The 26018-nt window shown below is 43.0% G+C and overlaps 2 protein-coding genes across 3 annotated transcripts; both read left to right on the top strand.

Annotated features, from left to right (window-relative positions):
* Positions 1-754: 754 nt before the first annotated feature.
* LOC135932503 (tRNA selenocysteine 1-associated protein 1-like) lies at positions 755-9247 on the top strand. 2 transcript variants are annotated; one of them, XM_065469996.1, is made up of 9 exons: positions 755-912; positions 3956-4053; positions 4131-4230; positions 4347-4396; positions 4498-4629; positions 5819-5935; positions 6052-6250; positions 6350-6386; positions 8935-9247. In XM_065469996.1, exons 1-9 carry the CDS (start codon positions 889-891, stop codon positions 9087-9089), a joined length of 912 nt encoding a protein of 303 aa, XP_065326068.1. In that variant the 5' UTR covers positions 755-888; the 3' UTR covers positions 9090-9247. The 2 variants fall into 2 exon arrangements, with proteins under 2 accessions (XP_065326068.1, XP_065326066.1); XM_065469994.1 differs by having other exon boundaries at positions 4116-4230.
* A 5984-nt stretch (positions 9248-15231) lies between these two features.
* Positions 15232-23896, top strand: tmem200b (transmembrane protein 200B). The gene is made up of 2 exons (XM_065469987.1): positions 15232-15440; positions 20887-23896. The coding sequence occupies exon 2, from the start codon at positions 20937-20939 to the stop codon at positions 22170-22172; it is 1236 nt and encodes a 411-aa protein (XP_065326059.1). The 5' UTR covers positions 15232-15440; positions 20887-20936; the 3' UTR covers positions 22173-23896.
* Positions 23897-26018: the final 2122 nt, after the last annotated feature.

Below are 26018 nucleotides of genomic sequence, written 5' to 3'. Positions count from 1 at the left end.
ATTGACATAAGAAATTTATTTTGTTTTTAAGAGTAATCTGGTCAAGAGGACAGCAGACAGCACAACAAATATATCAGTTGTACCTACATTATAACCAGAGTTATAAAGATACTTGAACAACAGGTAATTATTGTATATATAAAACCCCTTTGTAAACCATGTTCACCGAAGTCTATTTACCAACATACATAAAGATATTACACATATTACACACGGAAACATTGGAAATCAGTTTTGGCAGGCGAACACTTTTTTGGCACAACGCCAGCAATATTTCAATTATACGTGTAATTAGCTAAGTAATTCCTAAATGCGTGTAGACTAAAGGAACTTATTTTACCTGGATATGATTGTCTCTGATGAGCCTAAGGTACAAAACGTGCGGGCGACGACGATAAGGTTTTTCTAGCTCCTCGAGAAATAAAATTGTCCACACAACGGAGCGACATTTCTGGGTCCATTTTAAAGTTTTCGCGCTGTGGCTCTAGCGATCGGGAAAAACACGCAAGTAAGGGCGGAGTTGAAGGCTAGGAGGCTGTCCACAGCCCATCTGTTATGTTGTTTGTTCAATAAAGTTTCAATGGAGAAAAAAGGGGGCTGTCCAAGCCGCTCACTTCCTGACTACCCGTCCGTCTAAGGACACTACCTTGTGACGTAGGTAGGTAGTGTCCTTATGAGCATCCTTCCCCTGAATTCGGACACAGGCAATGGCGCTTCGGTGGTCACGCCCCCTCCCGTGACATCACGGTCCAAAGCCCTTTTGAGTGACGTAGGACCTAGTGGTGGCGCGTGGTCCGCGTTAGGCTAAAGCGTACAGGAAGCTTCGGTGTAGTTTAGCAGTTGGACCGTAAACTGTATTCGTGGTTGGATCTTCGCCGCGGCAGCGCCATGAGTACGCTATGGATGGGAAACGTGAGTTACTTCCAGCTTGTTGTCGCGGTAACTTGTTTGGTCTGACCGTGAGTGTTAGCTAGCTGTAAACGAGCCGCACACCCCAAATGAATGTAACTTGACTTCATGTAATGTTGCGTTGTCGCACAAACCTTTGTACGGAGTTCCTGTAAGACGGTTACTTTGTGTTTAATGTGGCAGTCAGGGGCAACAACAACCGTGGACAGACCAAAACACGCTTTCTCGTTAGCATACATTTAGCATACATCCGCGTTCCACAGCATAGCTGTGAATAAACCCACGACACTGTTTTAACCGGTCTTTACTCATAACATTGACTTTTCCTTATCAGACCACATCTACTGCAACAAACTCCTGCAGCTCGCTGGCTAATACCAGTGTTGTACTAAAAAGCGATTTCCAGTCTTTGTTGTAAATATCTTGCTGGTAATATGTCAGACAAATCTCTCATGAGTGATCTCAAGTTACTTTCTATCCTTAATGCAGCTAAAGAGTCTCAATGACAATAAAAATGTTTTTTGGGTTTTTCCCGAGCTTGATCTGGCCAAGAGGGCAGCAACAACTATAACAGCTCTATAAAGTGGCCAGAGTGGACTAGGTTGGTAATGATACTGTGGTACAAAACAGGAACTTTCTTTATTTTGTATTTAACACTGTCACAGATCCTGCTGACTACAGTCTATTTATTAATACAAGCAATTTCAATTCAGTTTTATTTATACAGCACCAATAGGACTGGGCGATATGGACCAAAGTTCATATCTCGATATTTTTTAGCTGGATGGTGATATACAATATATATCTTGATTATTATTTTTAATCCCATAAAGTAAGAACAAAAAGAGAGTTGTTAGTCAAAGCTACTTGTCCCAGATGTCACGCAGGCACTTTTATTAACACACAACTGTAGATGTACATGAAAAATTAGTCAAAAATAAATTGTCAGCATTTATTAAATAATAATGCTCCATGAATGAAATATGAAAAAAATATTTTCATGCATAACAAAAAGCTCACAATTGTAAACTAAATGTAAACTAAAAAGATGCAGAGCAAAAATAACAAAGGCAGCTTGCCCTTTAAAAGTGGCTTACTGAAGTAAAGTTTTCTAAAGTGCTTCCTTGTGTGTATTCCTGAACAATCATCTGGTACTTTGTGCAAAAAACAAAACATGTAAACAGATTGAACGAAATTAACAAAATTTCATTCTTTGGTCAGTGGGTCTTTGTGCAAATCTCCAATGCCAATAAAAATATAGAAAGAACACAAACAATTGGCAAAGCCAACTACTGTACAGCTTACAGATTTTCTGCCAGGAAAACTAATCTGTCAACAGTATCAGGCTTCAAGGATGCCCTGTGGCAGGTTACAATGTTTCCACTGCAACTAAAAGTCCTTTCAGAAGGGGAGCTGGTAGCTGGCACACAAAGGTATTTCTTGGCCAGGCGGCTCAGTGCTGGATAGGCAACTTCATGTTCCTTCCACCATTTGAGAGGGTCAGCATCACTCTCTACACAAACTGACAACAGGTAGCTAGAAAATTCATTCTCGATTGCCTCCCTCTTTGTGAAACCAGTGTTGGTGGCTGTGCTGTGCTGGGAGAAGCTTGCCAGTGATCTCTGTTTTTTAGCTGTGTCCCCCACTGTTGCTTCTTCACGGTCTGCAGACAGCTCAGGCAGCTCAGACAAACACGTGCCCTGATAGCTGAGCAGAGACTCTGCCTCCAAGATGAGTTTGTTTTAGTGTATCAATTTTCTCACTTGGGATGTATTTTGCCCTGAACCGTGGATCCACAAAAGAAGCCATGCCCAGCAGGTCACTGGTGAATGGATCTGCATATTTATTGTTGAGGTAATCCACAATGCGGGACTTGCTGGATTTACACAGCTCACTATCCTCCTCTCCAGGTGCCAGGAGACTAGTGTTAAACAGGTGTAGCACAGGTCTGACATACGTCAGGGTCACATACTTTTCTCCTGAAAGTGCATCAGTGAAGTCCTGAAGGGTTTGAGAGCTTTCTGAACCTCTATGTCCTGCCAAGTAGGGACTAGAGGTCTGGTTTTCATGTGGACAGAGAGAACTTTAGAAAGTGCTCTTAATAGGGATATATTAAGGTTTAATAGGGATAGTTTATTTATTTATTCAACTAACTTTAAATTTTTAAGTGATAGATGTATATGCTGGCTATGACTTATAAAAATATTTGTCTTGTGGTCCATAGGCATGTTTAGCTCTGCAAGTGACTATAAACTTTTCATTTATTAGCATTTCTTTTCTTTTTCAAATCAACAGATTCAGTATTGCACTCACCAATGGCCAGATGAAGCCTGTGACCAAAACACTGGCTCCTCGGCCACTTGTTCAGTTGAACCGCCTTGACAATATTAGCCCCGTTGTCAGTTGTTATAGCAACCAGTCCCGTTGGGTTGAGCTTCCGGGTTTTGAGGACATCCTGCAGGGCTTCAGCTATATGCTCTCCGGTGTGGTCTTGAGGAAAGTAGCTGGTCTGGTGACGGGCAGTTTTCAGTTCCCAGTCTTCCATGAAATGCAGATCGTGGCGTTTAAACTCTGTGGCAGGATCCATCCCAGCTTTCATGCTATTTATGCCAAATTGGGACCCTGTCCCCCAAATGTTGCAGCAGAAATCGAGACTTGTCCGACCAGGCAGCATATTTCCAATTGTCCAGTTTAGGTGAGCCTGTGCAAACTGTACCCTCAGTTTGATCGGAGTGACACAGCTGTGATGTGATGGCCTGAGTAGATATTTGAGTTAATGAGCAGTTGAACGGGTTTGCTGAATAAAGTGACTGGTGATAAGTCGCACTTTAACTACACCAGCATTACTTTGAGCCCAGATTTGTGACAGATTCATTAGAAAAAGGGGGATTTCACATTTTTATTTCTATCTTTCCAGTCGGGCTGTACTGTACAGTTCTGTGGACCAAAGGAGATTTATGTTAGAAACATTTAGCTGAAACGCGACTCGTTCCTAATAGTAATCACTACAGTGATCACATAGCTAACTGTGTTTGCTGCTCTGCAGCTGGAGACCTACATGGATGAGAAGTTCATCACCAGAGCTTTTTCCACCATGGGCGAGCAGGTGGTTAATGTCAGGATCATCCGCAACAAGATGACAGGGTAAGAGCTGAATTCACATGCAGTCTTCTTATTTGCAGTTATTCTATAATGACGTTAAATAGTGTGTCGTCCCCCAGGGGTGCTCTGGGTTACTGTTTTGTGGAGATGACAGATGAGGCCACAGCCGAGAGGTGTCTTCGCAAAATCAATGGGAAACCTTTACCGGGAGCCAACCCGGTATGGAGAACAGCTGTTGCTAACAGCAGCCTTATCTTTTGTTTTGTTTTTCTCATCATTTATCATTTCAGAGATTTTATTCATTTATTGATTGATTGGACTTTATTTTCTCATAGCCCACAAGATTCAAGTTAAACCGAGCGACCTTTGGAAAACAGGAAAGCGGGTGAGTCCAGGTGGACAAGCAGAATTATCCAAGATGACAGGAACTGTCTTAATGACAAAACCATCACGGAGCGCTGCTCTGACTTTCTCTTCTTGTTGTAGGCAGATGTATTCTCTGTTTGTCGGCGATCTCACTCCAGATGTGGATGATGGGATGCTTTATGAGTTTTTTTACAATCGTTACCCTTCCTGTCGTGGTGGGAAAGTGGTTCTGGACAGCATGGGCAACTCCAAGTAAGTATTAACATGTCAGAACACATTTGGATCTACAGAATGGCATTGCTGGACTCAAATCAACCAGTCATATTTTCACCCTCACTATACGTGTTGGTGTGCCAGGTCTGTCCTCTCCCGCCACCTGGTCCAACTCACCACCAGGTGGTGATTAGCTGACAACTCAGCCCTCCTCTTCACCGAGTGTCCAGAACATACGGCCGTGAATCTAATGATACGATTACACAATCAATCATCAGCCTGCGTCCTCGGGTAACCTGGTACTACGATCACTTACAGACACCCTTATGTTCAAACATGGCGTTTGTTATGGACAAACTGACAAACAAAACTCCGGTAACAACGCTGCTTGAGTTCAGGTCAGCAAGGCCATTCCTCCCAATCGCGCCTCCAGGTCTCACTGTCAGTGCCCACATGAGCGTTGAAGTCCCCACGTTCAGGGAGCAAACCCTCTCGTCCACTGAGGAAAAACCCCAAGGCAAGTGGATACCAGGATACCCACTGCAGCCCACTGCCTCTCATGGTCCCCGGTATCCCGGGCAGGGTGGACTGTTCCCTTGATGTTGTAGTCATAGGGGTCTTCTGAATCGCTCTTTCTCTGGTCCTTCACCCAGGACCAGTCTGCCACAGGAAACCCTTCCAGGGGGCAAAAAGCCCCTTACAGCAAACAAACAATCAGACCCCTTCACCACAGTAAGGCAGTGATTCACTGACGGGGACCTACACACATATTAATTATCGTAAAAGGGACAATTATTGACTGTTGATGAACTTTGAAGCGATGAATTTGACAGACAGTATATGAACCCATGTTACAGACACTGCTCATCTCCATAGCTGCGATTATATGTTCTGCTACGTGTACTGCTAACTTCAGTCTGTCTAACCTGATTTTTCTGCAGTATTTTGTGTAACTGTGTATAAAAAGCCCTTTTCCACACTGACCATACTGCCTGTGAATTTAACTGGCAGCCAAAATCAACAGCACCACTAATGTATAATTAAATGTTGGTCTTTATCTGTGCCTATCCAGACTCAAACATGATCCCGGAGTATCCAAACTAAACTGAATCTAGAGCATTTTCTTACCCTCTGTTTTAAAATGTGGTGTAAACGTAAGAAAGGTCTTCTGGTGGTCCTAAGACGAGTTGCTCCCTCGTGAGTTTAACATCGCCGTGTTTCTCTGCAGGGGCTGTGGCTTCGTTCAGTTCCCTGATGAGCGGCTGCAGAAGCGGGCGTTAGAGGAGTGTCAGGGTGCTGTGGGGCTGGGTGGCAAGGCTCTGCGATTGAGCCTGGCTGCTAACAAGTAAGTTCTTCTCAGAGTCTTATCTCCCTTTGTCAGCACACTGCTGTGTTTGTGCCCGTAGTACAGCCCCAAGGACTGGCTCAGTTCACGAGTGTTTCTGTGCTTTCCTCGCTAAGCTTAAAGAACAAGCAGCAGCAGTCGGAGCACAAATCATGGCAGTCCACCTCTGGATACAGACAAAACTATGACCAGTACACCCAGTACCAGCAGCAGACCTATCCTGGCTATTATTCTTCCTGGGGCTATGACCAGACTGGAGGAATGTATGGCTACAACTATCCGCAGTATGATTACTCACAGTATTCTACTGCACAGGTAACTGCTGTCTCTGTTAAACCAGAGTTGCAGATATCAGTTATTGTTAAACAGATGGGAATCATTCTAACTTCTTTCTTTCTTTTTTGTTTGTTTTAGGAGAGTGAAACCGTTCAGGAGGACGAAGGACTGGAAGGTTAGCATTTAGCCTGGGTGGCAGCTACTTGTTGTTGCTTGTCATTATTTTCACATGGCAGACTTAAAAAATAAGAAAAAGATGAGCAGTAGTTCCCAAAAAGGTTGATCCTGTTCATCTGGCTGCAGCGTTTTCAGTGGGAGAAACATTTCATCATCATCAAGTGACTTCTTCAGTCTCAGCTGACTGCAGGATTCCAACTTTATAAACATCACATTTGTACAATAACTGAAACTAGCACCACTGAATGAACAATGGGCTGTGAGGTCATGACCACTGATCAATGTCCATGAGTCCCATTCACAGAGAGTTGGGGAATGGCTGCAATCACAGCATTGTAAGATGGTGACAGATGCACCCTTAGGCCCCCTCCTCCATTCAGAGATGGTCTTTCCCTTTTCACGTAAATGGCCTCCTTGACTCTGCGCTCAAACCAGCGTTCCTCCCTGTCCAGGATGTGTACATCCTCATCATTGAAAGAGTGTCCACTGGCCTGTAGGTGTAAATAGACTGCAGAGTCCTGGCCTGATGAGTAGGGCTGGGCGATATCGAACATTTTGGTTGTATCGCGAGTTTCTCCATGTACAATGGTTAAAATGGCTTTATCCTAACCATCGAGTATAAGTTGCCATGGCAATATTAAGCTGTCTGCATGTAATTTTTCTCCTACATGCTGCTAATGCATCGTTAATTCCCCCCCCCCCAACTGGAAGATTTTCCACCCGGCACACTGCACTGAGCATGCATGTTTACATCCTACCAGACAGGGAATAGTATGGCGACAGCGGGAGTTTCTCTGTTTGGCTTTTACAAAGAGGATGTCGAATAAAATGTGACAATTCGCAAACATGCTGTAAAACTATTGCTGCAAAAGGAAGCAGCAACACGAAATTATTCCACCAGCTGAAAAGTCAAAATGAAGACAGTTTTAAACTTTGCATGTGAACGTCTCCCCACACACCAAAGAAACCTTTAAAATCTTTTGTTAAAGGTGTTGACCACAGACGTACTGTGGCAGGATCCTCTGTGTGCAGTTGATGGTTAAAGAATGGCTAAAATAAAACATTCAGATTTTTTTTTTTTTTTTTTTTTTGTATTCAGAGTAGAAAAAACCCATTGAATGGTCGATTTGACTGAGTATAGCAGTGAAATTTTAGGTTTATATGGTTGAAAATAACATTTGGAGGTTATTTAAACATATGGTGATATGTATCGTGATATAAAGAAAATATTGTGATATTAGATTTCCTTCATGTCGCTCAGCCCCGCTGACAAGTTAGTTCTTCATTGTTGTAGCCAGAGGTTGTTTGGTTTCCCCGATATATAAATCCTGGCGCTACACTATGTTACTCTGTTTGTGTCGGGGCACCCGATCCTTGGGGTTGACCAGTTTTTGGCGCAGCGTGTTTTGGGGTTTAAAAGCCACAGAGACTCGGTGTTTAGAGAAAATGTTCCGATATTCCTGATAGGGCTGTGTGATATGACCAAAATCTCATATCCCGATATAAGACATCTGTCGTCCCGATAACGATATAAATCACAAAAATGTAACATTTTCTGTAAATTCTGTGAATCTCGGGCAGCTCGACTTGCGTGAAGTGTTTCCAGCTGGGCGTCGTGTACCTGGAGTCGAGTGTTTTAACCGATGCATGAAACGATACATTTTTAGACTTAAGTTGTAACAGCCGCCGTTTTCTTTTTAAGTATTTATTACACGGCGTGCTGCGGGGAAAAGCCTGTTCTAATGTTTGAGTCTAAGGTTTATTTTTTAACACCTGACGGCTCTTTTTTGCTTCTCATCCGTAAAAACTCTGCATACTCTTTCACGTGATTCAGTTTTTTTTGAAAATTCTCAACAGGATCTTGAGCTTTATTGTGAAAGGTTTATGTGGAAAATAAACAAGTGGACACGTGATGGTTTTACCGTCATTGTTGCTAATGACAACGCATAAAAACAGGCGCTTGTCCGTCTGTAGTGTGGTTATATTAAATATAAGAGAAAGAGAGAACTGTAAGACATTAATATAGCTGCTACAGTGACCATCAAAACCATGAAAAAATATTGCCGTAAACAGTTTATTTTGCGACACCACGAAACAAACGATAGCGTAAAATGAAACGATAGATGTTTTTATATCGTCATCCGATATATATCGTTATATCGAACAGCCCTAACTCCTGATACATAAGGGATCACTACGGGTTTGGGGCGTTCTGTAGGCGCCTTCCCTGCTGGGATAACCACATTTACTCGTACTTACTCGCACGTGCTCGTACTAGCTTCAAGCAGTCGTGGCCAAAGTGGGTTCAAATTTCTCGATGCATGCTCGATCATCTGGGTAATGCAATTTCAAAAGGTTGGTTCTGTTGATCTGGACGTTTACAGTGGAAGAAACGTGGTGTTGTGGTCTTCAACAGGTCATCCTGCTGCCTTGTGATTTGGCAAAACAAATATTTGCATTCTTGAGTGGTGGAGGTGTACCTAATAAAGAGGCTTGTGTGTAATTGCAGCGCATATACCTTCTAAGTGGATGTTTGTGTTTCGCAGATCCAAGTGTGGAGGTGGATGTGTTGGAGGCCAACAGGAAGTTCATGGAGCACAGTGAGGAACTGTACGATGCACTGATAGAGTGTCACTGGCAGTCCACAGAGTTACAGCAGGACTATGTGACGTCCAGTCTGCCAGAGCCCATCTACTGCTGAACCGGGACATCACGTCCTCTGTGGAGTTTACCTTTCCACTGTTTTCTCCCAGTCCATACGGATTGTGTGTATGTGTGTGTGGGTTTCTTTCCTTTTTTTTTTTTTTTTTTTTTTTTTAAGATAATAAAAATAAGCTAATGGTTTTTATTTGTGTATAATCCTGTTTAAAATTAAACACGACCATTGGTACACAACCTGCCTTATGAGTCACTTTCATACCTGACTGTGATTGGATTGTTTGTTTCAGACTTTGTAGAGTCAGGGCTGTGTTGGTGTGATTGATATTTCTGTCAGGCCAGAGGTGAAGGAGCAGGTTAAATGTCGTTTAGTGCAGGAGTCAACAGGATTCCAGCAGAATAGAAAAGTTGAGTAAACTCTTGAGTTGGTGGATGATGCTGTGAGAAACTGTGACAGCTCTAATATCATTTCTCCACTCTTAATAAACATGAAGCCTCTTTCCCATCGGTATGTGTGCCCTGAGAGCCTTTTCCCTGTTTAGGTCAGATTTATTAGACCATCGAACGAGGAAACAAATATTTTAGAAGGCTCCAAAAGTTGATTCTGTTCCTCTGGACGCAGCGTTTTCAGTGGGAGAAATGTTTCGTCACTCATCCAAGGGACTTCTTCAGTCTCAGCTGACTGCAGGTTTCCCCAATCTAATAAAAAGGTCTCAACACCACATCCAGAACACCCTGGATTTTGTTGAGAAGGTGAGAGATGTCATCATGGAGGCAGATGAAACCATGGTCTCGTACGACGTTACATCTCTCTTCACTTGCATCCCAGTCACGGAAGCGTTGGAGGTAGTTTGTAAGAGATTACAGGATGACCCCAACCTCAGCAACAGGACCACTCTCAGCATCCACCAAGTGTGTTTGAAATGTGTCTTCATTCCACCTACTTCACATACAAGGGTCAGTTCTACAGGCAGAAACATGGGTGTGCCATGGGCTCCCCAGTTTCACCCATCGTGGCCAATTTGTACATGGAAGAAGTGGAAAAGAGGGCTTTGCTATCCTACCCTGGAACACCACCAAGCCATTGGTTCAGATATGTGGATGACACCTGGGTGAAAATCAAATCTCAGGATGTACTACATTTCACGGATCACATCAACTCGGTGGACCGACACATCAAATTCACCAGGGAGGATATGAAAGTGGCAGGTTAGCCTCCTTAGACTGTGAGATTTCCATCAGTAATGGGGGACATCTAAAAGCTGACGTGTACCGTAAACCTACACATACGGATCAGTATTTAAGGTTTGACTCTCATCATCCACTGGAGCACAAACTGGGTGTCATCAGGACGCTACAACACAGAGCGAACACCATCCCCACTGACACAGCAGCCAGGGAGGCAGAAGAACATCAAGAAGGCCCTGAGTAAATGTGGTTATCCCAGCTGGACTTTTGTCAAAGCTGGAAAGACACCTAAAGAAAGCTCCAGCTGATCCTGGAGAGAAGGACAACCGCTGCCCAAGCGAAAACCTGTAGTGATCCCATATGTGTCAGGAGTATCGGAGCAGTTGAGACACATTTTTTCTAAACACCGGGTCTCTGTGGCTTTTAAACCCCAAAACACGCTGTGCCAAAAACTGGTCCACCCCAAGGATTGGGTCCCCCGACACAAACAGAGTAACATAGTGTACGCTGTTAAGTGCCAGGAGGATTGCCAGGATTTATACATCGGGGAAACCAAACAACCTCTGGGTAAGAGGATGACACAACACAGAAGAGCTACCTCGTCAGGCCAGGACTCTGCAGTCTATTTACACCTACAGGCCAGTGGACACTCTTTCAATGATGAGGATGTACACATCCTGGACAGGGAGGAACGCTGGTTTGAGGGCAGAGTCAAGGGGGCCATTTACGTGAAAAGGGAAAGACCATCTCTGAATCGAGGAGGGGGCCTAAGAGTACATCTGTCACCATCTTACAATGCTGTGATTGCAGCCATTCCCCAACTCTCTGTGAATGGGACTCATGGCCATTGATCAATGGGTTTTGATCAGTGGTTGTTGTTCAATGGCCATGACCTCCCAGCCCATTGTTCCTTCACTGGGCTGGTTTCAGTCATTATGCAAATGTCCTGTTTAAAGGTTGGAATCCTGCAGTCAGCTGAGACTGAAGAAGTCACTTGGATGAGTGACGAAACGTTTCTCCCACTCAAAACATCCTGATGAACAGAATCAAGAAAGCTCCAAAACGCATTTAAATAAATAAATACTAAACCCCTGTTTTTAGCTGGCACACTGGACTTCTCTGAGAATTCTGACATTAATCAAGCGTAACATGAAACCACTTGAAACTCATTTGTCTGCAGATAAATGCAGTAAATAACTGTAATTTGGCATATTAATAAAGTTTTTTATTGGTACCTGCCGATATTTGCCTCCAACCATTTAAAAAAGCGATTTATTCTTCTTTGTGCCTCCTGCATACGAAAAATAAAAAAACAGAAAAAGGAAAGGTAGTAACACTCACCACTGCTGGTTTATGTGTTGGACTGTTCAAACGTGTTGATCATGAACTGGATTAGCACGGTGTAATGTCACTTCCTGTCCACTAGATGGAATCATCTCTCCTACAAGTCGTTGGTCACATATATTGAAATGTTCAGAGCTTTAATAAATTTAATTTCATTATGAATTTTATTTATATTTTCTCACACTATATGCAGTACCACTGTACTTTATATAAAACTGTATAAAACAAAATACAGAGGAAGATATAAAAAGTGCCAATCATTATGGAAGATGTAAAAACAAAAAGATCGCAAGACTGGCAAAAGTGACACATATAATATTTAAAAAAACCAAACGTGTCTTTATTCTGCACGAGTCCTAAAGAGTCAGCACAACATTACTGTGACTTACAGTAAAAGGTACAAGAGCATTTTCTGCCTGTGGATGAATAAAATAACAGGCAGGAGAAAAAAACAATAAAAAATAATTACTGATTCTGATGTCTCTCAAAGACCAAGGAGGTACTATTAGTTTTATTGTATTTTTAGAACACAGACAAAGCTCACAGATACCAGTGGATGTATGACCTCCTCACAGTGCTCTGTACTGCAAACATGTAAAAACAACATCACAGTCAGCACACGTGATTTTTTGGACTCGCAACAAAAATCTCTTTAGGCCATCGTGAAGCAAGTATTCACATTATATAAGTAAACGTTTGACTTAAAGTACTAAAAAAATATAAATGTAAGTATAATGATGAACATGTACACCAATCGGGAATAATGTTATGACCACCTGCCAAATATTGTGTTGCTGCCAAAATAGCCCTGACCAATCAGGAACGGACACCACTGAAGTCCATGCCCTGATAATAAGGTGTGCCAGAGTGTCTGCACCAAGATGTTAGCAACAGCAAGCTCTTTACATCCTGTAAGCTGTGAAGAACAGCCTGGTTGTCCAACACATCCCACACATGCTTGATTGAATTGATATCTGGGAGGTCTGGAGGCCACATCAACCCTTAAAATGCATCGTCGTGCTCCTCCAACCATTCCTAAACCACCTTTGTTCTGTGGCAGGGCGCATTATCCTTTATTTATTGACGCAAGCTCTGACTAAAGATCATTCAGGGAGTAATAATGAGAAGCTGAAGCTGTCAGATGTGGCTCAGAGGCAAAGCTAGTTGTCTACCAAAGATTTGATCCTCCAGCCTGCATATCAGTGTCTCCTTTCTTCTTCTTCTTTTTAAAAACCCTGTCCTGTCTGGCAGCTTTGCAGTCAGAATTGTGATCTGGATGCATAGTGGTGCAATTTTTTTTTATCTGTCTCTGTATTCTTTTTGTGTTACTTCAGATATTACAATAGTATGATGAAGGCAAGATAGGCAAGAGACCAAAACAAAACCAACATACAGCACCTGAAACACATGCACAGATACATAAATCAAAAGTCTTCCTGTAAGGTGTGTGTGTGTGTGTGTGTGTGTGTGTGTGTGTGTGTGTGTGTGTGTGTGTGTGAGTGAGTGTAAGAATGCCTGTGTCTTTGTCACCAGTGTACTTGATAATGAGAGATAATGAGAGAAGCTGCAGCAATGACCCCAGAAGCCCAGGGGCAGACATCTCGGCAACATTTGCGCTCCCACCCCAGCAGGAGAAGCAGGGAGGCCCCAGCTGGGGTGCCAAAGGGCGGAGGTTCCAGAGGAAACAGGCGGTCGACCCCACGTATCACTGCCTCGATCCCTCAGCTAGAGTGTGACAGTGAGAACGGTGCTTAAAGGCACAGAATAAAACACTCTGTGAATGTGGATTGCTGCAGAGTGTTCAGCTAGATTAGACAAAGCACTTTATAACTACATTTACTACAGTTTATGGCTGAATTATGGATGAATCTGCTCATTATTTCCTTCATTGATCAATTGATTGATTTGTAATGAATGGTGAAAAACCCTATCAATAGTCCACTAAATGATTATCAAAGTATTTTTTTTGTCAATCACTCAACAGATTAATAATAATAACTTTATTTGTATAGATATTTTTTAAGTAGACATCCAGGCACATAATCAACGTTCATTTCAACATACATGCAAACGGTTGTATGGCCCAAAATAAAGGGGAAAGATTAAGGCTAACGCATGAAAGTTAGCTTTCAGCAGTTGTTTGAAACAATAAACAGAAAGCCAAACTGTTAGACAGTTTGGGCGACACAACCTCAAAAGCACGATCACCTCTGGCTTTAAAATCAGAGTAGCGGTGATAAGATCTTCGAAGCTTTGATGTATAAACACAAGTCTGTCCATGTAGAGCCTCAGATGTTAATAACAGGATTTTTAGGTGGGTTCTGGGTTTTGCTGGAAGCCAGTGAAGGGATGCAAGAACAGGTGTGATATGTGTGAATAGGTGTCCTTGGTGCTGCGCTCTGCACTAGCTGGAGACGAGCTACAGAGGACTGAGAGGTCCACGTCAAGGCGAGTTACAAAAAATAGGAAGGAGAAAATTAAAGTGTGAATGTTGCACACAGTGACAGCAAAGCTTTGATATTTCTGAAGTGAAGGAAACAAGACTGGCTGAACTTAAAGATTTGAGTTTCAAAATTCAGATGTTGGTCAAAAAAAGAGTCCAAGTTTTTTAAACAGATAATTAGGTGAATAATGGCTGTACTTGTATAAACAGTTTAAGACGATCTTTACCTGATTTGTCTGCAAAAATCTCGCAGACAAATAGTTTGAGAAGAAGAATAATGTGGAAGGCCTCAAAAGTACTACACCTAAAAATATCAACTCTGTTGAGACTGAGATGTGTTGAACAATAACAGATCACATGTGAAGAGAAGAACAGTGTAATAAGACACCAGGACGTGGAAGAATGGTACAGATACAGGCACATGCTGAAACTCTGTGTAGCTGACTGACACCACCTGCAGAGAACAAAGATGAAGCTAATGAGCTGTGGCTGCCAGCTGAAGGAAATTCCCCTGTGAGGTCCGACCCACGAGTTATGATGTCCCTCGGCAGTCAGGGATCATTATGTATTTTAAATGTAATTAACAGCAATAAGTTTATTATGTGCATAGACATGAAACACACAAACGTGCTTTGACAGTCCTTAAGTATACTCAGAGCCATCTATCCTCATGCATTAACTAATAACTCTTCACTGTGTTGTCACATAAATGTAGTATTACCAAGCAGTGGAGCTGATGGTTTTAAGCTATTCCACATTCTGATGTTCTTCTAATGTGTTGTCTAGCACAGGACTCAGACTACAAAGGTTTATCAATGCATTACAGAGTCCCAGGACTATGCTTTCATCTTTAGATCATTTGATCCAAAAATCTAATCCATCACCTGGTGAAGTTGGGCTCTTAACTCTTAGCTGAGGTGTTTAACCTGTAACATCTCATTTTTTGATGGTAACCTTTGAAGTATCCAGCACCTCTGTGAGCGTGCCCAAGAGTCCAGGACCGCACAGAGAGGAGCCGTGGAGAGTGTTAGTGCAGAGTTATAGGTGCACCCCAAACAGCTCCCTGTGACTCATACCTCCGCTACTTGTTGAGGGACGCTGCTGCTGTCACACGAAGCACCCGTGCGCACCTTTATTTTCAAATCCGCGTGCATGCGTGCGCGCGCGTGCAGCAGGGCTGCTTCCTGCTCACTCCGCGGTGCTGGTGCATGGAGGCGGCTGGGCTGGGCTCTGCTCGGCTTGTGTCCGGCGGAGTTGACGGAGTCAGCGCGGTGTCCCTCACAGTTGCCGTCCTGCGGCGGATATGTGGGAACGGGTTTAGGGCTGGGCTCGATTCAGCCCTAAACCTTATTCGGAGTCATGCGGACGTTAGGTGTCTTCAAACTGCCACCGAGCTGCAACAGGAACTCCGAAATCCAGGCAAGTTCACAGAAGTGTCGGAGTGTGTGAATGTGAGATTGTGTGTCTGTGGTGGTGCAGTCGGAGCAGCTGGGTGACATGAACTCTTTCATTCTGTGGGTCGTTAACGGTGCCGTGAGCTGCTGTGTTGTCGGAGAGGAATGCAGCAGCTCGGTCATCAGACACATTCCATGTCTGTACAGTGTCAGTGCAGATAGTCCGGCACGGCACGGCACGACAGTCCATGGCTATCCGTAGTTGAGGGACGCCTTATCCCAGTCAGTTGATAATGCTGTGCTGATTTTCACCACAGCATTCTTGCAGCTGCTTCATTTCCCCCCGTCTGGGCTCCACGGGCTCAACAAGCTGGTGCATTTGACAGACACGGTTCCACCCGTGTGCACCAGCAAACGCTTTCGCATTTGTTCATTTTCGTCATGTATCACAACTTGTGGCTTCTCGGGAACTGAATTGATCCAGACCAGCTTCCTCTGCTGGCTGTAAACTGCAGATGCACAGTATGACTGGGTCAATGACACACTGAGTGCGGGCTTCCAGAGCCACACTGTAGAGAAAGTCCTTTCCAGCAGACGCTGCGCTCCTGTCTGTGTCATTCCTGCGTAATTACATGACCACAGGGTAATCGGCGTTCAGCGCATCATCCGGATCAGGCGTGCATTTACCGTCATGTGCAACCATGCAGCATATCACACCCTCACCGACACAAACTTGTGCCACGGCTGCTGAATGCAGTCTGCTGCTCCTCTCATTTTTGTTACTGCAGCGTTAATCCCACGGCAGAGGGGAATACAGATGTGTGTGTGTGTGTGTGTGTGTGTACTGGTCAGCACATTTATTTAATACATGGAGATTTAACGACATTTGGTTATCACGTGACCAGGGGATAGCTGTGATGTCATCAATTGATCATTAAGATAAAATGATCTGTTCAAACTTTTAATGTTTGATTTTATAAACAGAAATCTACCAGTAAGGGTGTGTAATATTTACCCTGCGTGAAATCAAAGGCCCGGCCTGACGTCAGCCACTAACTCGTGGCACTGGATGTTTTTGTGTTGCATTCTGAATGTCGTCCTCATGATTAACTTCTTCACGACTTCCTCGTGTCTGTGGCCTCGGATAAAATGGTGACATGACTTTTTTCCATAGTCAGATTCTTTAACACTGACAGCCTGCTTACATCTCACATTAAGGCGTCTGTACTGATAAAATACTTTCCTGATTGTTTGCATGAATGAATTCATCGCTTTTTCATGTAGGAAGCTATTGTAGGGATTGTTGATATAATATCTAATATATAATACAGTTGTTAAAGAATTTAATATCACTGGGAAGTTCACTTGAACATGACAGTATCATTGAGCACAGTAACCGTGCTCAAAATCCAAAGCACAGAAATGTGTGTTTAATGCATGTACTCTTTATTACTTGACTAAAAATATACACAGGCTCTTCTTCGTGAACAGAAAGGTTTTTGGTCCTGCTGATATCCACCCTTTCCTCACATTCTCCCAGCAGGCGGTAGTCAGTCTATCGTAGATGCCTCATCTGAGCTTTTATGATAAAATCAGCTGCCTGATAAAACAAGTTCAATGAGAACACTGAGACTGATGTCGGACATTAATGTTGTTTCTGTAAAACGTAAACAACAAGCTGGTTCGCTCTATTTTATGTTTTATATACAAGTCTTTCCACAAAAAGCTGGATGTTGTGTGATAAACCCATATTTTATTCACAATAAAACATATTTAACGTGTTTAAGAGGTCAAGAAAGTTGAAAAACCCATTTCCTGATAACATTTACATTTACAATAATTGATTACACAGCAGTGGAGAGTAGACTTTATCAAACTAGATGTCTTTCTGATAGTGCTGTAACTAAGTTTAAGAATATAATCCACCCACTGTTATCATCTTCAATGCCCTGTACCAACATAGAGCAGAGCAGCTATCTGAACGCTACTCCAACAGAGGTCGATTATCTTGTTAATAATTTTACCTCCTCACTACGTACGACTCTGGATACTGTAGCTCCAGTGAAAACTAAGGTCTCAAATCAGAAGTACCTGACTCCGTGGTATAATTCTCAAACACGTAGCCTAAAGCAGATAACTCGTAAGCTGGAGAGGAAATGGCGTGTCACAAATTTAGAGGATCATCATTTAGCCTGGAGAAATAGTTTGCTGCTTTATAAGAAAGCCCTCCGCAAAGCCAGAACATCTTACTATTCGTCACTGATTGAAGAAAATAAGAACAACCCCAGGTTTCTCTTCAGCACTGTAGCCAGGCTGACAAAAAGTCAGAGCTCTACTGAGCCAACAATCCCTTTAACGTTAACTAGTAATGACTTCATGAACTTCTTCAGAAATAAAATTTTTATCATTAGAGAAAAAATTACCAATAATCATCCCACAGATGTAATATCGTCTACAGCTACTTTTAGTACCATTAATGTTAAGTTAGACTCTTTTTCTCCAATCGATCTTTCTGAGTTAACTTCAATAATTACTTCCTCCAAACCATCAACGTGTCTTTTAGACCCCATTCCTACAAAACTGCTCAAAGAAGTCCTGCCATTAATTAATTCTTCAATCTTAAATATGATCAATCTATCTCTAATAATTGGCTATGTACCACAGGCCTTCAAGGTGGCTGTAGTTAAACCCTTACTTAAAAAGCAATCTCTAGACCCAGCTGTCTTAGCTAATTATAGGCCAATCTCCAACCTTCCTTTCATATCAAAAATCCTTGAAAGAGTAGTTGTCAAACAGCTAACAGATCATCTGCAGAGGAATGGCTTATTTGAAGAGTTTCAGTCAGGTTTCAGAGCTCATCACAGCACAGAAACAGCTTTAGTGAAGGTTACAAATGATCTTCTTATGGCCTCTGACAGTGGACTCATCTCTGTGCTTGTCCTGCTAGACCTCAGTGCAGCGTTTGATACTGTCGACCATAATATCCTATTAGAGCGATTAGAACATGCTGTAGGTATTACAGGTACTGCACTGCAGTGGTTTGTATCATATCTATCTAATAGACTCCAATTTGTTCAAGTAAATGGAGAGTCTTCTTCACATGCTGAGGTTAATTATGGAGTTCCACAGGGTTCAGTGCTAGGACCAATTCTATTTACATTATACATGCTTCCCCTAGGTAGCATCATTAGAAGACATAGCATAAATTTTCACTGCTATGCAGATGATACGCAGCTCTATCTATCCATGAAGCCAGGTAACACACACCAATTAGTTAAACTGCAGGAATGTCTTAAAGACATAAAGACCTGGATGGCCGCTAACTTCCTGCTTCTTAATTCAGATAAAACTGAGGTTATTGTACTCGGCCCTGAAAATCTTAGAAATATGGTATCTAAGCAGATCCTTACTCTGGATGGCATTACCTTGGCCTCCAGTAATGCTGTGAGGAACCTTGGAGTCATTTTTGACCAGGACATGTCCTTCAAGGCACATATTAAACAAATATGTAAGACTGCTTTCTTCCATTTGCGCAACATCTCTAAAATTAGAAATATCCTGTCTCAGAGTGATGCTGAAAAACTAGTTCATGCCTTCATTACTTCCAGGCTGGACTACTGTAACTCATTATTATCAGGATGTCCTAAAAACTCCCTGAAAAGTCTTCAGTTAATCCAAAATGCTGCAGCAAGAGTACTGACAGGGACTAGAAAGAGAGAGCATATTTCTCCTGTTTTGGCTTCCCTTCATTGGCTTCCTGTTAAATCCAGAATTGAATTCAAAATCCTGCTCCTCACATACAAGGTCTTAAATAATCAGGCCCCATCTTATCTTAATGACCTTGTAGTACCATATCACCCTATTAGAGCACTTCGCTCTCGCTCTGCAGGCTTACTTGTTGTTCCTAGAGTATTTAAAAGTAGAATGGGAGGGAGAGCCTTCAGTTTTCAGGCCCCTCTTCTGTGGAACCAGCTTCCAGTTTGGATTCAGGAGACAGACACTATCTCTACTTTCAAGGTTAGGCTTAAAACTTTCCTTTTTGCTAAAGCATATAGTTAGGGCTGGACCAGGTGACCCTGAATCCTCCCTTAGTTATGCTGCAATAGACGTAGGCTGCCGGGGATTCCCATGATGCATTGAGTTTTTCCTTTCCAGTCACCTTCTCACTCACTATGTGTTAATAGACCTCTCTGCATCGAATCATATCTGTTATTAATCTCTGTCTCTCTTCCACAGCATGTCTTTCATCCTGTTTTCCTTCTTTCACCCCAACCGGTCGCAGCAGATGGCCGCCCCTCCCTGAGCCTGGTTCTGCCGGAGGTTTCTTCCTGTTAAAAGGGAGTTTTTCCTTCCCACTGTCGCCAAAGTGCTTGCTCATAGGGGGTCATATGATATGATTGTTGGGTTTTTCTCTGTATTTATTATTGTGCTATCTACTGTACAATATAAAGCGCCTTGAGGCGACTTTTGTTGTGATTTGGCGCTATATAAATAAAATTGAATTGAATTGAATTGAATTGAATTGAATTGAATTGAATTGAATTGAAATGTATCAACAGAGAACAGGCAGGTCAGTGCTTAAGTAAAAAGAATTTGCAGTACAAACACGAGACGTGCAGTGGTTTCAGAACTGTAGCAATAATGTACTTAATGATGGGTTAATGTACCCACTCTTATATTTTATTAAGAGCAGGCACCCTTATATGTCTTTAAGATTCAGAGCTGAGTGCATTATTACTTTGTGTATTTGGCACTCTTCATAAGCATTCACAGAAGGACAAAGGGAACATTTTACGCTCTTTGGTGCATGCTGCAGTCACTGCGACTGGAGGTGGCTTTTCCATTTCACTTTTCTTTGTTCATTACTGTACAGGAACTTAGGAAGAACAGCATATATGTGAGTGCTTCTGTACTTTTGTTTGTACCTCATTTAATTTACAAGCTCTCCACAGATGTGGACGTTTGAAGGTTTTGGTGATTAACTCTGTCGGTTGGCCAGTAATGAGTAACTACAGTGAGCTCTGGCAGGTCTAAACATATGAATAAGTTAGAATACTAAAACTGAACAATACTCCCATTACAAAATATTTTTGAAGGCCTCTTCAAATATTATTCATTTCAAACATTTGCCCACGTGTCTGTCCTCAGGCTGCCATCTCTGGTTTTCTTGTGCAGTGATAACATGAAGGTTTAGATTAGCATTAATTTTTGGCATTAGCCTTTGTAGCCCGAGGACTGAGAGAGTGACAAAGGTGGGTTAGTGGTGTGTATCACTGTCTGCTGCAGTTTAGCAGTATTACCAGGGAGATCCAGACTGAGCTTCACTCAGACAGCCACAATGAATGTGTTCACTGTCACCTCAGCCACCATGAAAAAGTTCAGACATCTCTGTACTGTGAACATAGTTGCAGGCATTGCATGTGTTTGAATGAACAGAGACATTAACTCTTTACATTTCCTCCTTCCTAAAGCACTCTGACGGGTTGTGACTCAGACCAAGAGCTCTGGACTAATCTGTGCCATGAAGACCAAGAAATCTCAAGTAGTTGGGCCAAGCTCACCTGCCTGTCAACCAAAGTCTCGCTTCACCTTACGAAGTAGAAAGAAGAAGGAGAGGTTGATCCGAGGCAAGCTTCGCATCCGCTCCATGCCTGGAGCGTTCCTAGTGCTTGGCGTGGTTGTGGTGGTTGTTGGCACTGCTCTGGCTGTGGCAGGATACTGGCCCTATCAGATATCAAGGTCGTCCATCCTGGGAGCTGCAGATGGGGAAAGCGCCTCTGAATCACAGACTTCTGGCTGGAGTCTGGGACCCAAGGGCTTCCTGTCCACAGCCAGTCTCATTCACAGTGAGAGGATGAAGCTGTTGGGACCAGTCATCATGGGGGTGGGTCTCTTCATCCTCATATGTGCCAACACTGTCCTGTATGAAAACAGGGACAGAGAGACTCAGATGCTGCTGGCCCAGATGCGCAGTGTTATCTGCTCCGTGTCTGCGGCTGTGCCTTCAGCTGACCTTAAAGAAATAGCAGCAGCCAATTCGATGGCCAAACACTACCAGTGGGTTAGCAGTCTACCAGCTGCCCATCTCAACATTCTCTGTCTGCAGCAGCTGGCCACCTCTGAGCCCCTGCTCCAGAGCAGAAGCACCGTAGACCAGGAGCACAGCATGGAGGGTTTCTACCAGCAAGCTGTTCTTCAAATGGAAGGCCTCCACCACCAGGAGTCAAAGCCTCCGTGTTCCGCCAAAGCTTCCCTCTCCAGCTCATGCAATTCTAGTCAGACTGACTTTAATGCACAGCTGGGTGCTAAATGTGAAGAGAGAGCCAGCTGCAGTTCACACACTGGCCCACTTGTTAAGACTAATGTGTGCCTGGTATCTGCAGGCTCCATGTCCACCTTAGGGGTGGATGAAGTTGATGTCCCAGCTGCTCAACCAAGGCGCTGCCACAGTATGAGCTACAGGACTAAGCCTTACACAAAGCGAACTGGTAGGTGTATGGAGAGAGAGCACATTCAGGCAAATCAGCTCGAAGTCACTCGTATGGAGGCGAGCTCACAGGTTTGTGTAAACGTTCTTGGACAGGTTGCCGATTCTGCAGAGCAGACTCACCAAAGCTGGCCTCGGCTAGATCTGGGCAACGGCAGACGATACCTGAAACTGGAGAACAAAGAAGACTCTGTGGAAAAACTGCTGGACCAGTTGGAGCACCAGTGCTCTCAGGGGGATACAAGTTTTGGATCTGGGCCTTTCCAGTGATGGCTGCAAACCCAGAATGGAATATTGATATCTCGATTTGATTTTAGTTTTCACTTCTGTGCAGGGCAGAGAATAACCGAGCCCAGGAATATTTGGAGTACGGCATTTCTATGAAGGATTTGTTGAGCTCTTTCCCAAGCTTCAGTGGAGTATTGATACACAGCGTTTGCTTGGCTGGATGTGGCAGATGTTTTCTATCATTCAAGGAGATGAACAGTATACATCCCCTACACTGATGCAGCTGAGTGGATCACAGTGTTTACTTCTGCTGTTTGGGTTGGCAGCATTGCAATAAATCAACTTGTATGTTGCCAAAATGTGTTTGCCTGTTTCTGGAACACAGCATGCACGGCCCAGTAAAAGGAGAGAGAGCAGGACGAGAGACTGTTTACACTGTGCAGTCAGTTCAGAACCAAACTACTCGGACTCCGGAGTCCATAAAGAGAAATGCAACCAGTGTATAAACATGGGACTTTTTTTCCCTATTCCAAATGCAATGCATGGCAGTGATGTACAATATGCAATATGTTGCATCTCAATTCTTATGCAAGTGATGTCATTGTTGGTTTTATATGCGTAAGTAGTAACAAATGGTTATTCTGATTTAAAACAACTTGGATCTTATTCTCGTGTGTGTGTGTGTGTGTGTGTGTGTGTAGATAGATTTCCTACAGAATCAGTCATGATAACATTGTACCAAACATCAGAAGACCAGCAGTGTCAGCCTGTACTTCATGTTTGCTGTTCTAGTGTGTTACATTAAGCACATCCCTGATAGCTTCAAAATGGACCTTTAATGGTAAAAAACTGCAACAAAGAGACGACGCCCGATCCAAATCCTGCAGCTGCAGCTGATGACTGTTGACTAATTTTCTGTTATTTTAGCTACTCCATAAAATGCAAAACATAACATTTTAATTACATGTGTCTTCATTAAGGTAAAGTACATCAGTTTGATGTCTCGTTATTTACCTTTTAGAGCAGTTCACAAACATTTAATAATGGTTTATAACCCACGTTAATCCACATTAACATTTAGCTATGGCTGCTTGGGACTATAAGATATTGTGTTAAATGATTGTGTATGAAAGCAAAGTGCTACTAATTTAGTAACTAGTCTGTCTGATCATTTGGTTAGTGTTTTTGTCATGACTAAAAATGGTGACCAAACCTATGACAATAAGATCCAAGTTAACAAAAAGATTATTGAAGGAAGAATTGTTTGTTGTGCTTCTCCTGGTGAATGCAGTATCATCTTGTAATGAATACAGGGATGCCCCCTTCTTCTGGTGCCCAGTCGACTCTTTCATAGTGTGCCCAGTATTTATGAGGAGGGTGACCGAGCCCCCACACATCTTCCACTCTCATCACATCATCCTTTGATCAATGGACTGAATGGACAAGGCAACCCTGCGACTCCACTTAGATTTAGTAAGGTTGCTGTTACTGCATACAGCTGGGTGCGTGTCATAGAGGAAGAAGACGATGAATTACAGTCTCCTGGGCCCTCCTTATGTGCAGATGTGCAGGGGCCATCGCTCCGTGTTCCATATTTGAATCAACACTACTCTGGTTTTCTTTTTGTCTGTGCTGCCTGTTCTGTATGCCACATGTGTCTACATGCATACCAAGCAATATGTGCGGTCTGGCAGAACAATCACTGACTGCCTTGCCCTGTGCTGGACACCAAATTATATAACATTGCCATTCCCGTGTTACAAATATAAGGCAAAGCAAAAGTAACATCTTTGCTGTCATCTCATTTATGCACACTGTCCTCTCTACACATATCACTGACAATCCCATTCTTCACTCTGAAGGAGACCTTGTATATTAAAAACATAGAACTGGGATCTGGACTTTCGCATCCCTCCCAAAATCCCCCAGTTGAAATTATCCTCAGCAAAGCCTGATGTATAGCTCCATATCCCTCCCCTCTCCTTAGCTTTTATAGTTCCTTCAGGGCAGGTATGCAGTCCCTCATGATCTCCTCTTATTTAATTGGTCGTTTACAAGATGGCCTCTAGGTTTCTAACAGCTCATAAAGCTAGCAGGCAGGACCTCCTGCTCTCTGTGGCAAAAGTACAGGAAAGTAGAAAATTACAGAGCTGCAAGAAGGTGTAGATGTGAAAAATGAGATCATAATTTAGAACTTTTGTGCCAGACATCAGGTTTTGTTGTCATTTGCTCAACTGGTCTCTGCAAGCTGTCTCCACACTGCCAACCAAAGCAACGAGATTAGGGAAGATGCTTCTGGAGTGAATGGCTTTGTTAAGCATTCAGCCACAGTCATTTGCACATAATTGTTACTGTCCATTAGCTAATGTAGCCAAATACATTAGGATCTGGGAAGCACTGAATAGCAGCATGTGCACAAGAGCTGAGTAATTATTACCACACCAGCTGATGTCAGTTGTGATTATACTGACTTCCCTTCATCGGCTTCCTGTTAAATCCAGAATTCAAAATCCTGCTCCTCACATACAAGGTCTTAAATAATCAGGCCCCATCTTATCTTAATGACCTTGTAGTACCATATCATCCTATTAGAGCACTTCGCTCTCGCACTGCAGGCTTACTTGTTGTTCCTAGAGTATTTAAAAGTAGAATGGGAGGCAGAGCCTTCAGTTTTCAGGCCCCTCTTCTGTGGAACCAGCTTCCAGTTTGGATTCAGGAGACAGACACTATCTCTACTTTTAAGATTAGGCTTCAAACTTTCCTTTTTGCTAAAGCATATAGTTAGGGCTGGACCAGGTGACCCTGAATCCTCCCTTAGTTATGCTGCAATAGGTGTAGGCTGCTGGGGGATTCCCATGATGCACTGGGTGTTTCTTCTTCACTCACTATGTGTTAATAGACCTCTCTGCACTGAATCATACTTGTTATTAATCTCTGTCTCTCTTCCACAGCATGTCTTTATCCTGTCTTCCTTCTCTCACCCCAACCGGCTGGCCCCGCCCCTCCCTGAGCCTGGTTCTGTCGGAGGTTTCTTCCTGTTAAAAGGGAGTTTTTCCTTCCCACTGTCGCCAAAGTGCTTGCTCATAGGGGGGTCATATGATTGTTGGGTTTTTCTCTGTATGTATTATTGTAGGGTCTTTATCTTACAATATGAAGAACCTTGAGGCGACTGTTGTTGTCATCTGGTACTGTACAAATAAAACGGAATTGAAGTTCTTTCATCCCATCAGTTTTAAGGTAAAGGGCTTTTTTTGCTGCAGTTTCTTGCAAATCATGTTACTGCTCTCCCATAACGGAGCAACTACAGGTGTTTTACAGTGAATGTGGCACTTAGCACTTAGGATTTTTTCCCCACTGGGATGTTGTGACCAAGTTGTTAAATCAGCATTTGCAGCTATCAATTCGGAGGAGAGCAATAAAAAAAAGAAAAAAAAAACTAAAAGCAAACATGATTTTTACTACACAAGATTGCAAGCTGAAACTTTCTGCTGCAGTGAAAGCTGTGAAAAAAAGCCAAGTACAAGCTCGGTTTCAAAAAGGCTGGGACACTCTAAATGTGAATAAAAAATGGTTGATGGGTCAACACATTGTATTCACAATAGAGCACAGAAAATATCAAATGTTTAAACTGAGAAAAACCTAAGGTTTTAAGATTGTCCAATATGAGATTCTAGCTGCAGTCCTGGGTCTTCTATGAAGCCATGCTGTTGTAATAGTTGCAGTATGCAGTGTAGGACTGTCTTGTTGAAATATGCAAGGCCATACCTGAGAAAGATGTCTGAAGGAACATATGCTGCTCTAACACTTGTACATGCACCTGAACATTGATGCTGTTGATCCAGACAGGCTTTGTAGCTGAGCCCCGAAAACAAGCTGGATGGTTTCTGG

Source organism: Pelmatolapia mariae, linkage group LG22, assembly GCF_036321145.2.
Source record: "Pelmatolapia mariae isolate MD_Pm_ZW linkage group LG22, Pm_UMD_F_2, whole genome shotgun sequence".
Classification (NCBI taxonomy): domain Eukaryota; kingdom Metazoa; phylum Chordata; class Actinopteri; order Cichliformes; family Cichlidae; genus Pelmatolapia; species Pelmatolapia mariae.
This window is presented reverse-complemented; position numbering and strand designations above follow the sequence as displayed.

Excerpts from the sequence above, each read along its gene's own strand:
- LOC135932503 (XM_065469994.1), top strand. The coding sequence starts at position 889 with ATGAGTACGCTATGGATGGGAAAC. Across the intron at positions 6,251-6,349 it reads CACAGTATTCTACTGCACAG|GAGAGTGAAACCGTTCAGGA; the intron begins GTAACTGCTGTC and ends TGTTTGTTTTAG. Across the intron at positions 6,387-8,934 it reads GGAGGACGAAGGACTGGAAG|ATCCAAGTGTGGAGGTGGAT; the intron begins GTTAGCATTTAG and ends TGTGTTTCGCAG.
- tmem200b (XM_065469987.1), top strand. The coding sequence starts at position 20,937 with ATGAAGACCAAGAAATCTCAAGTAGTTGGGCCAAGCTCACCTGCCTGT.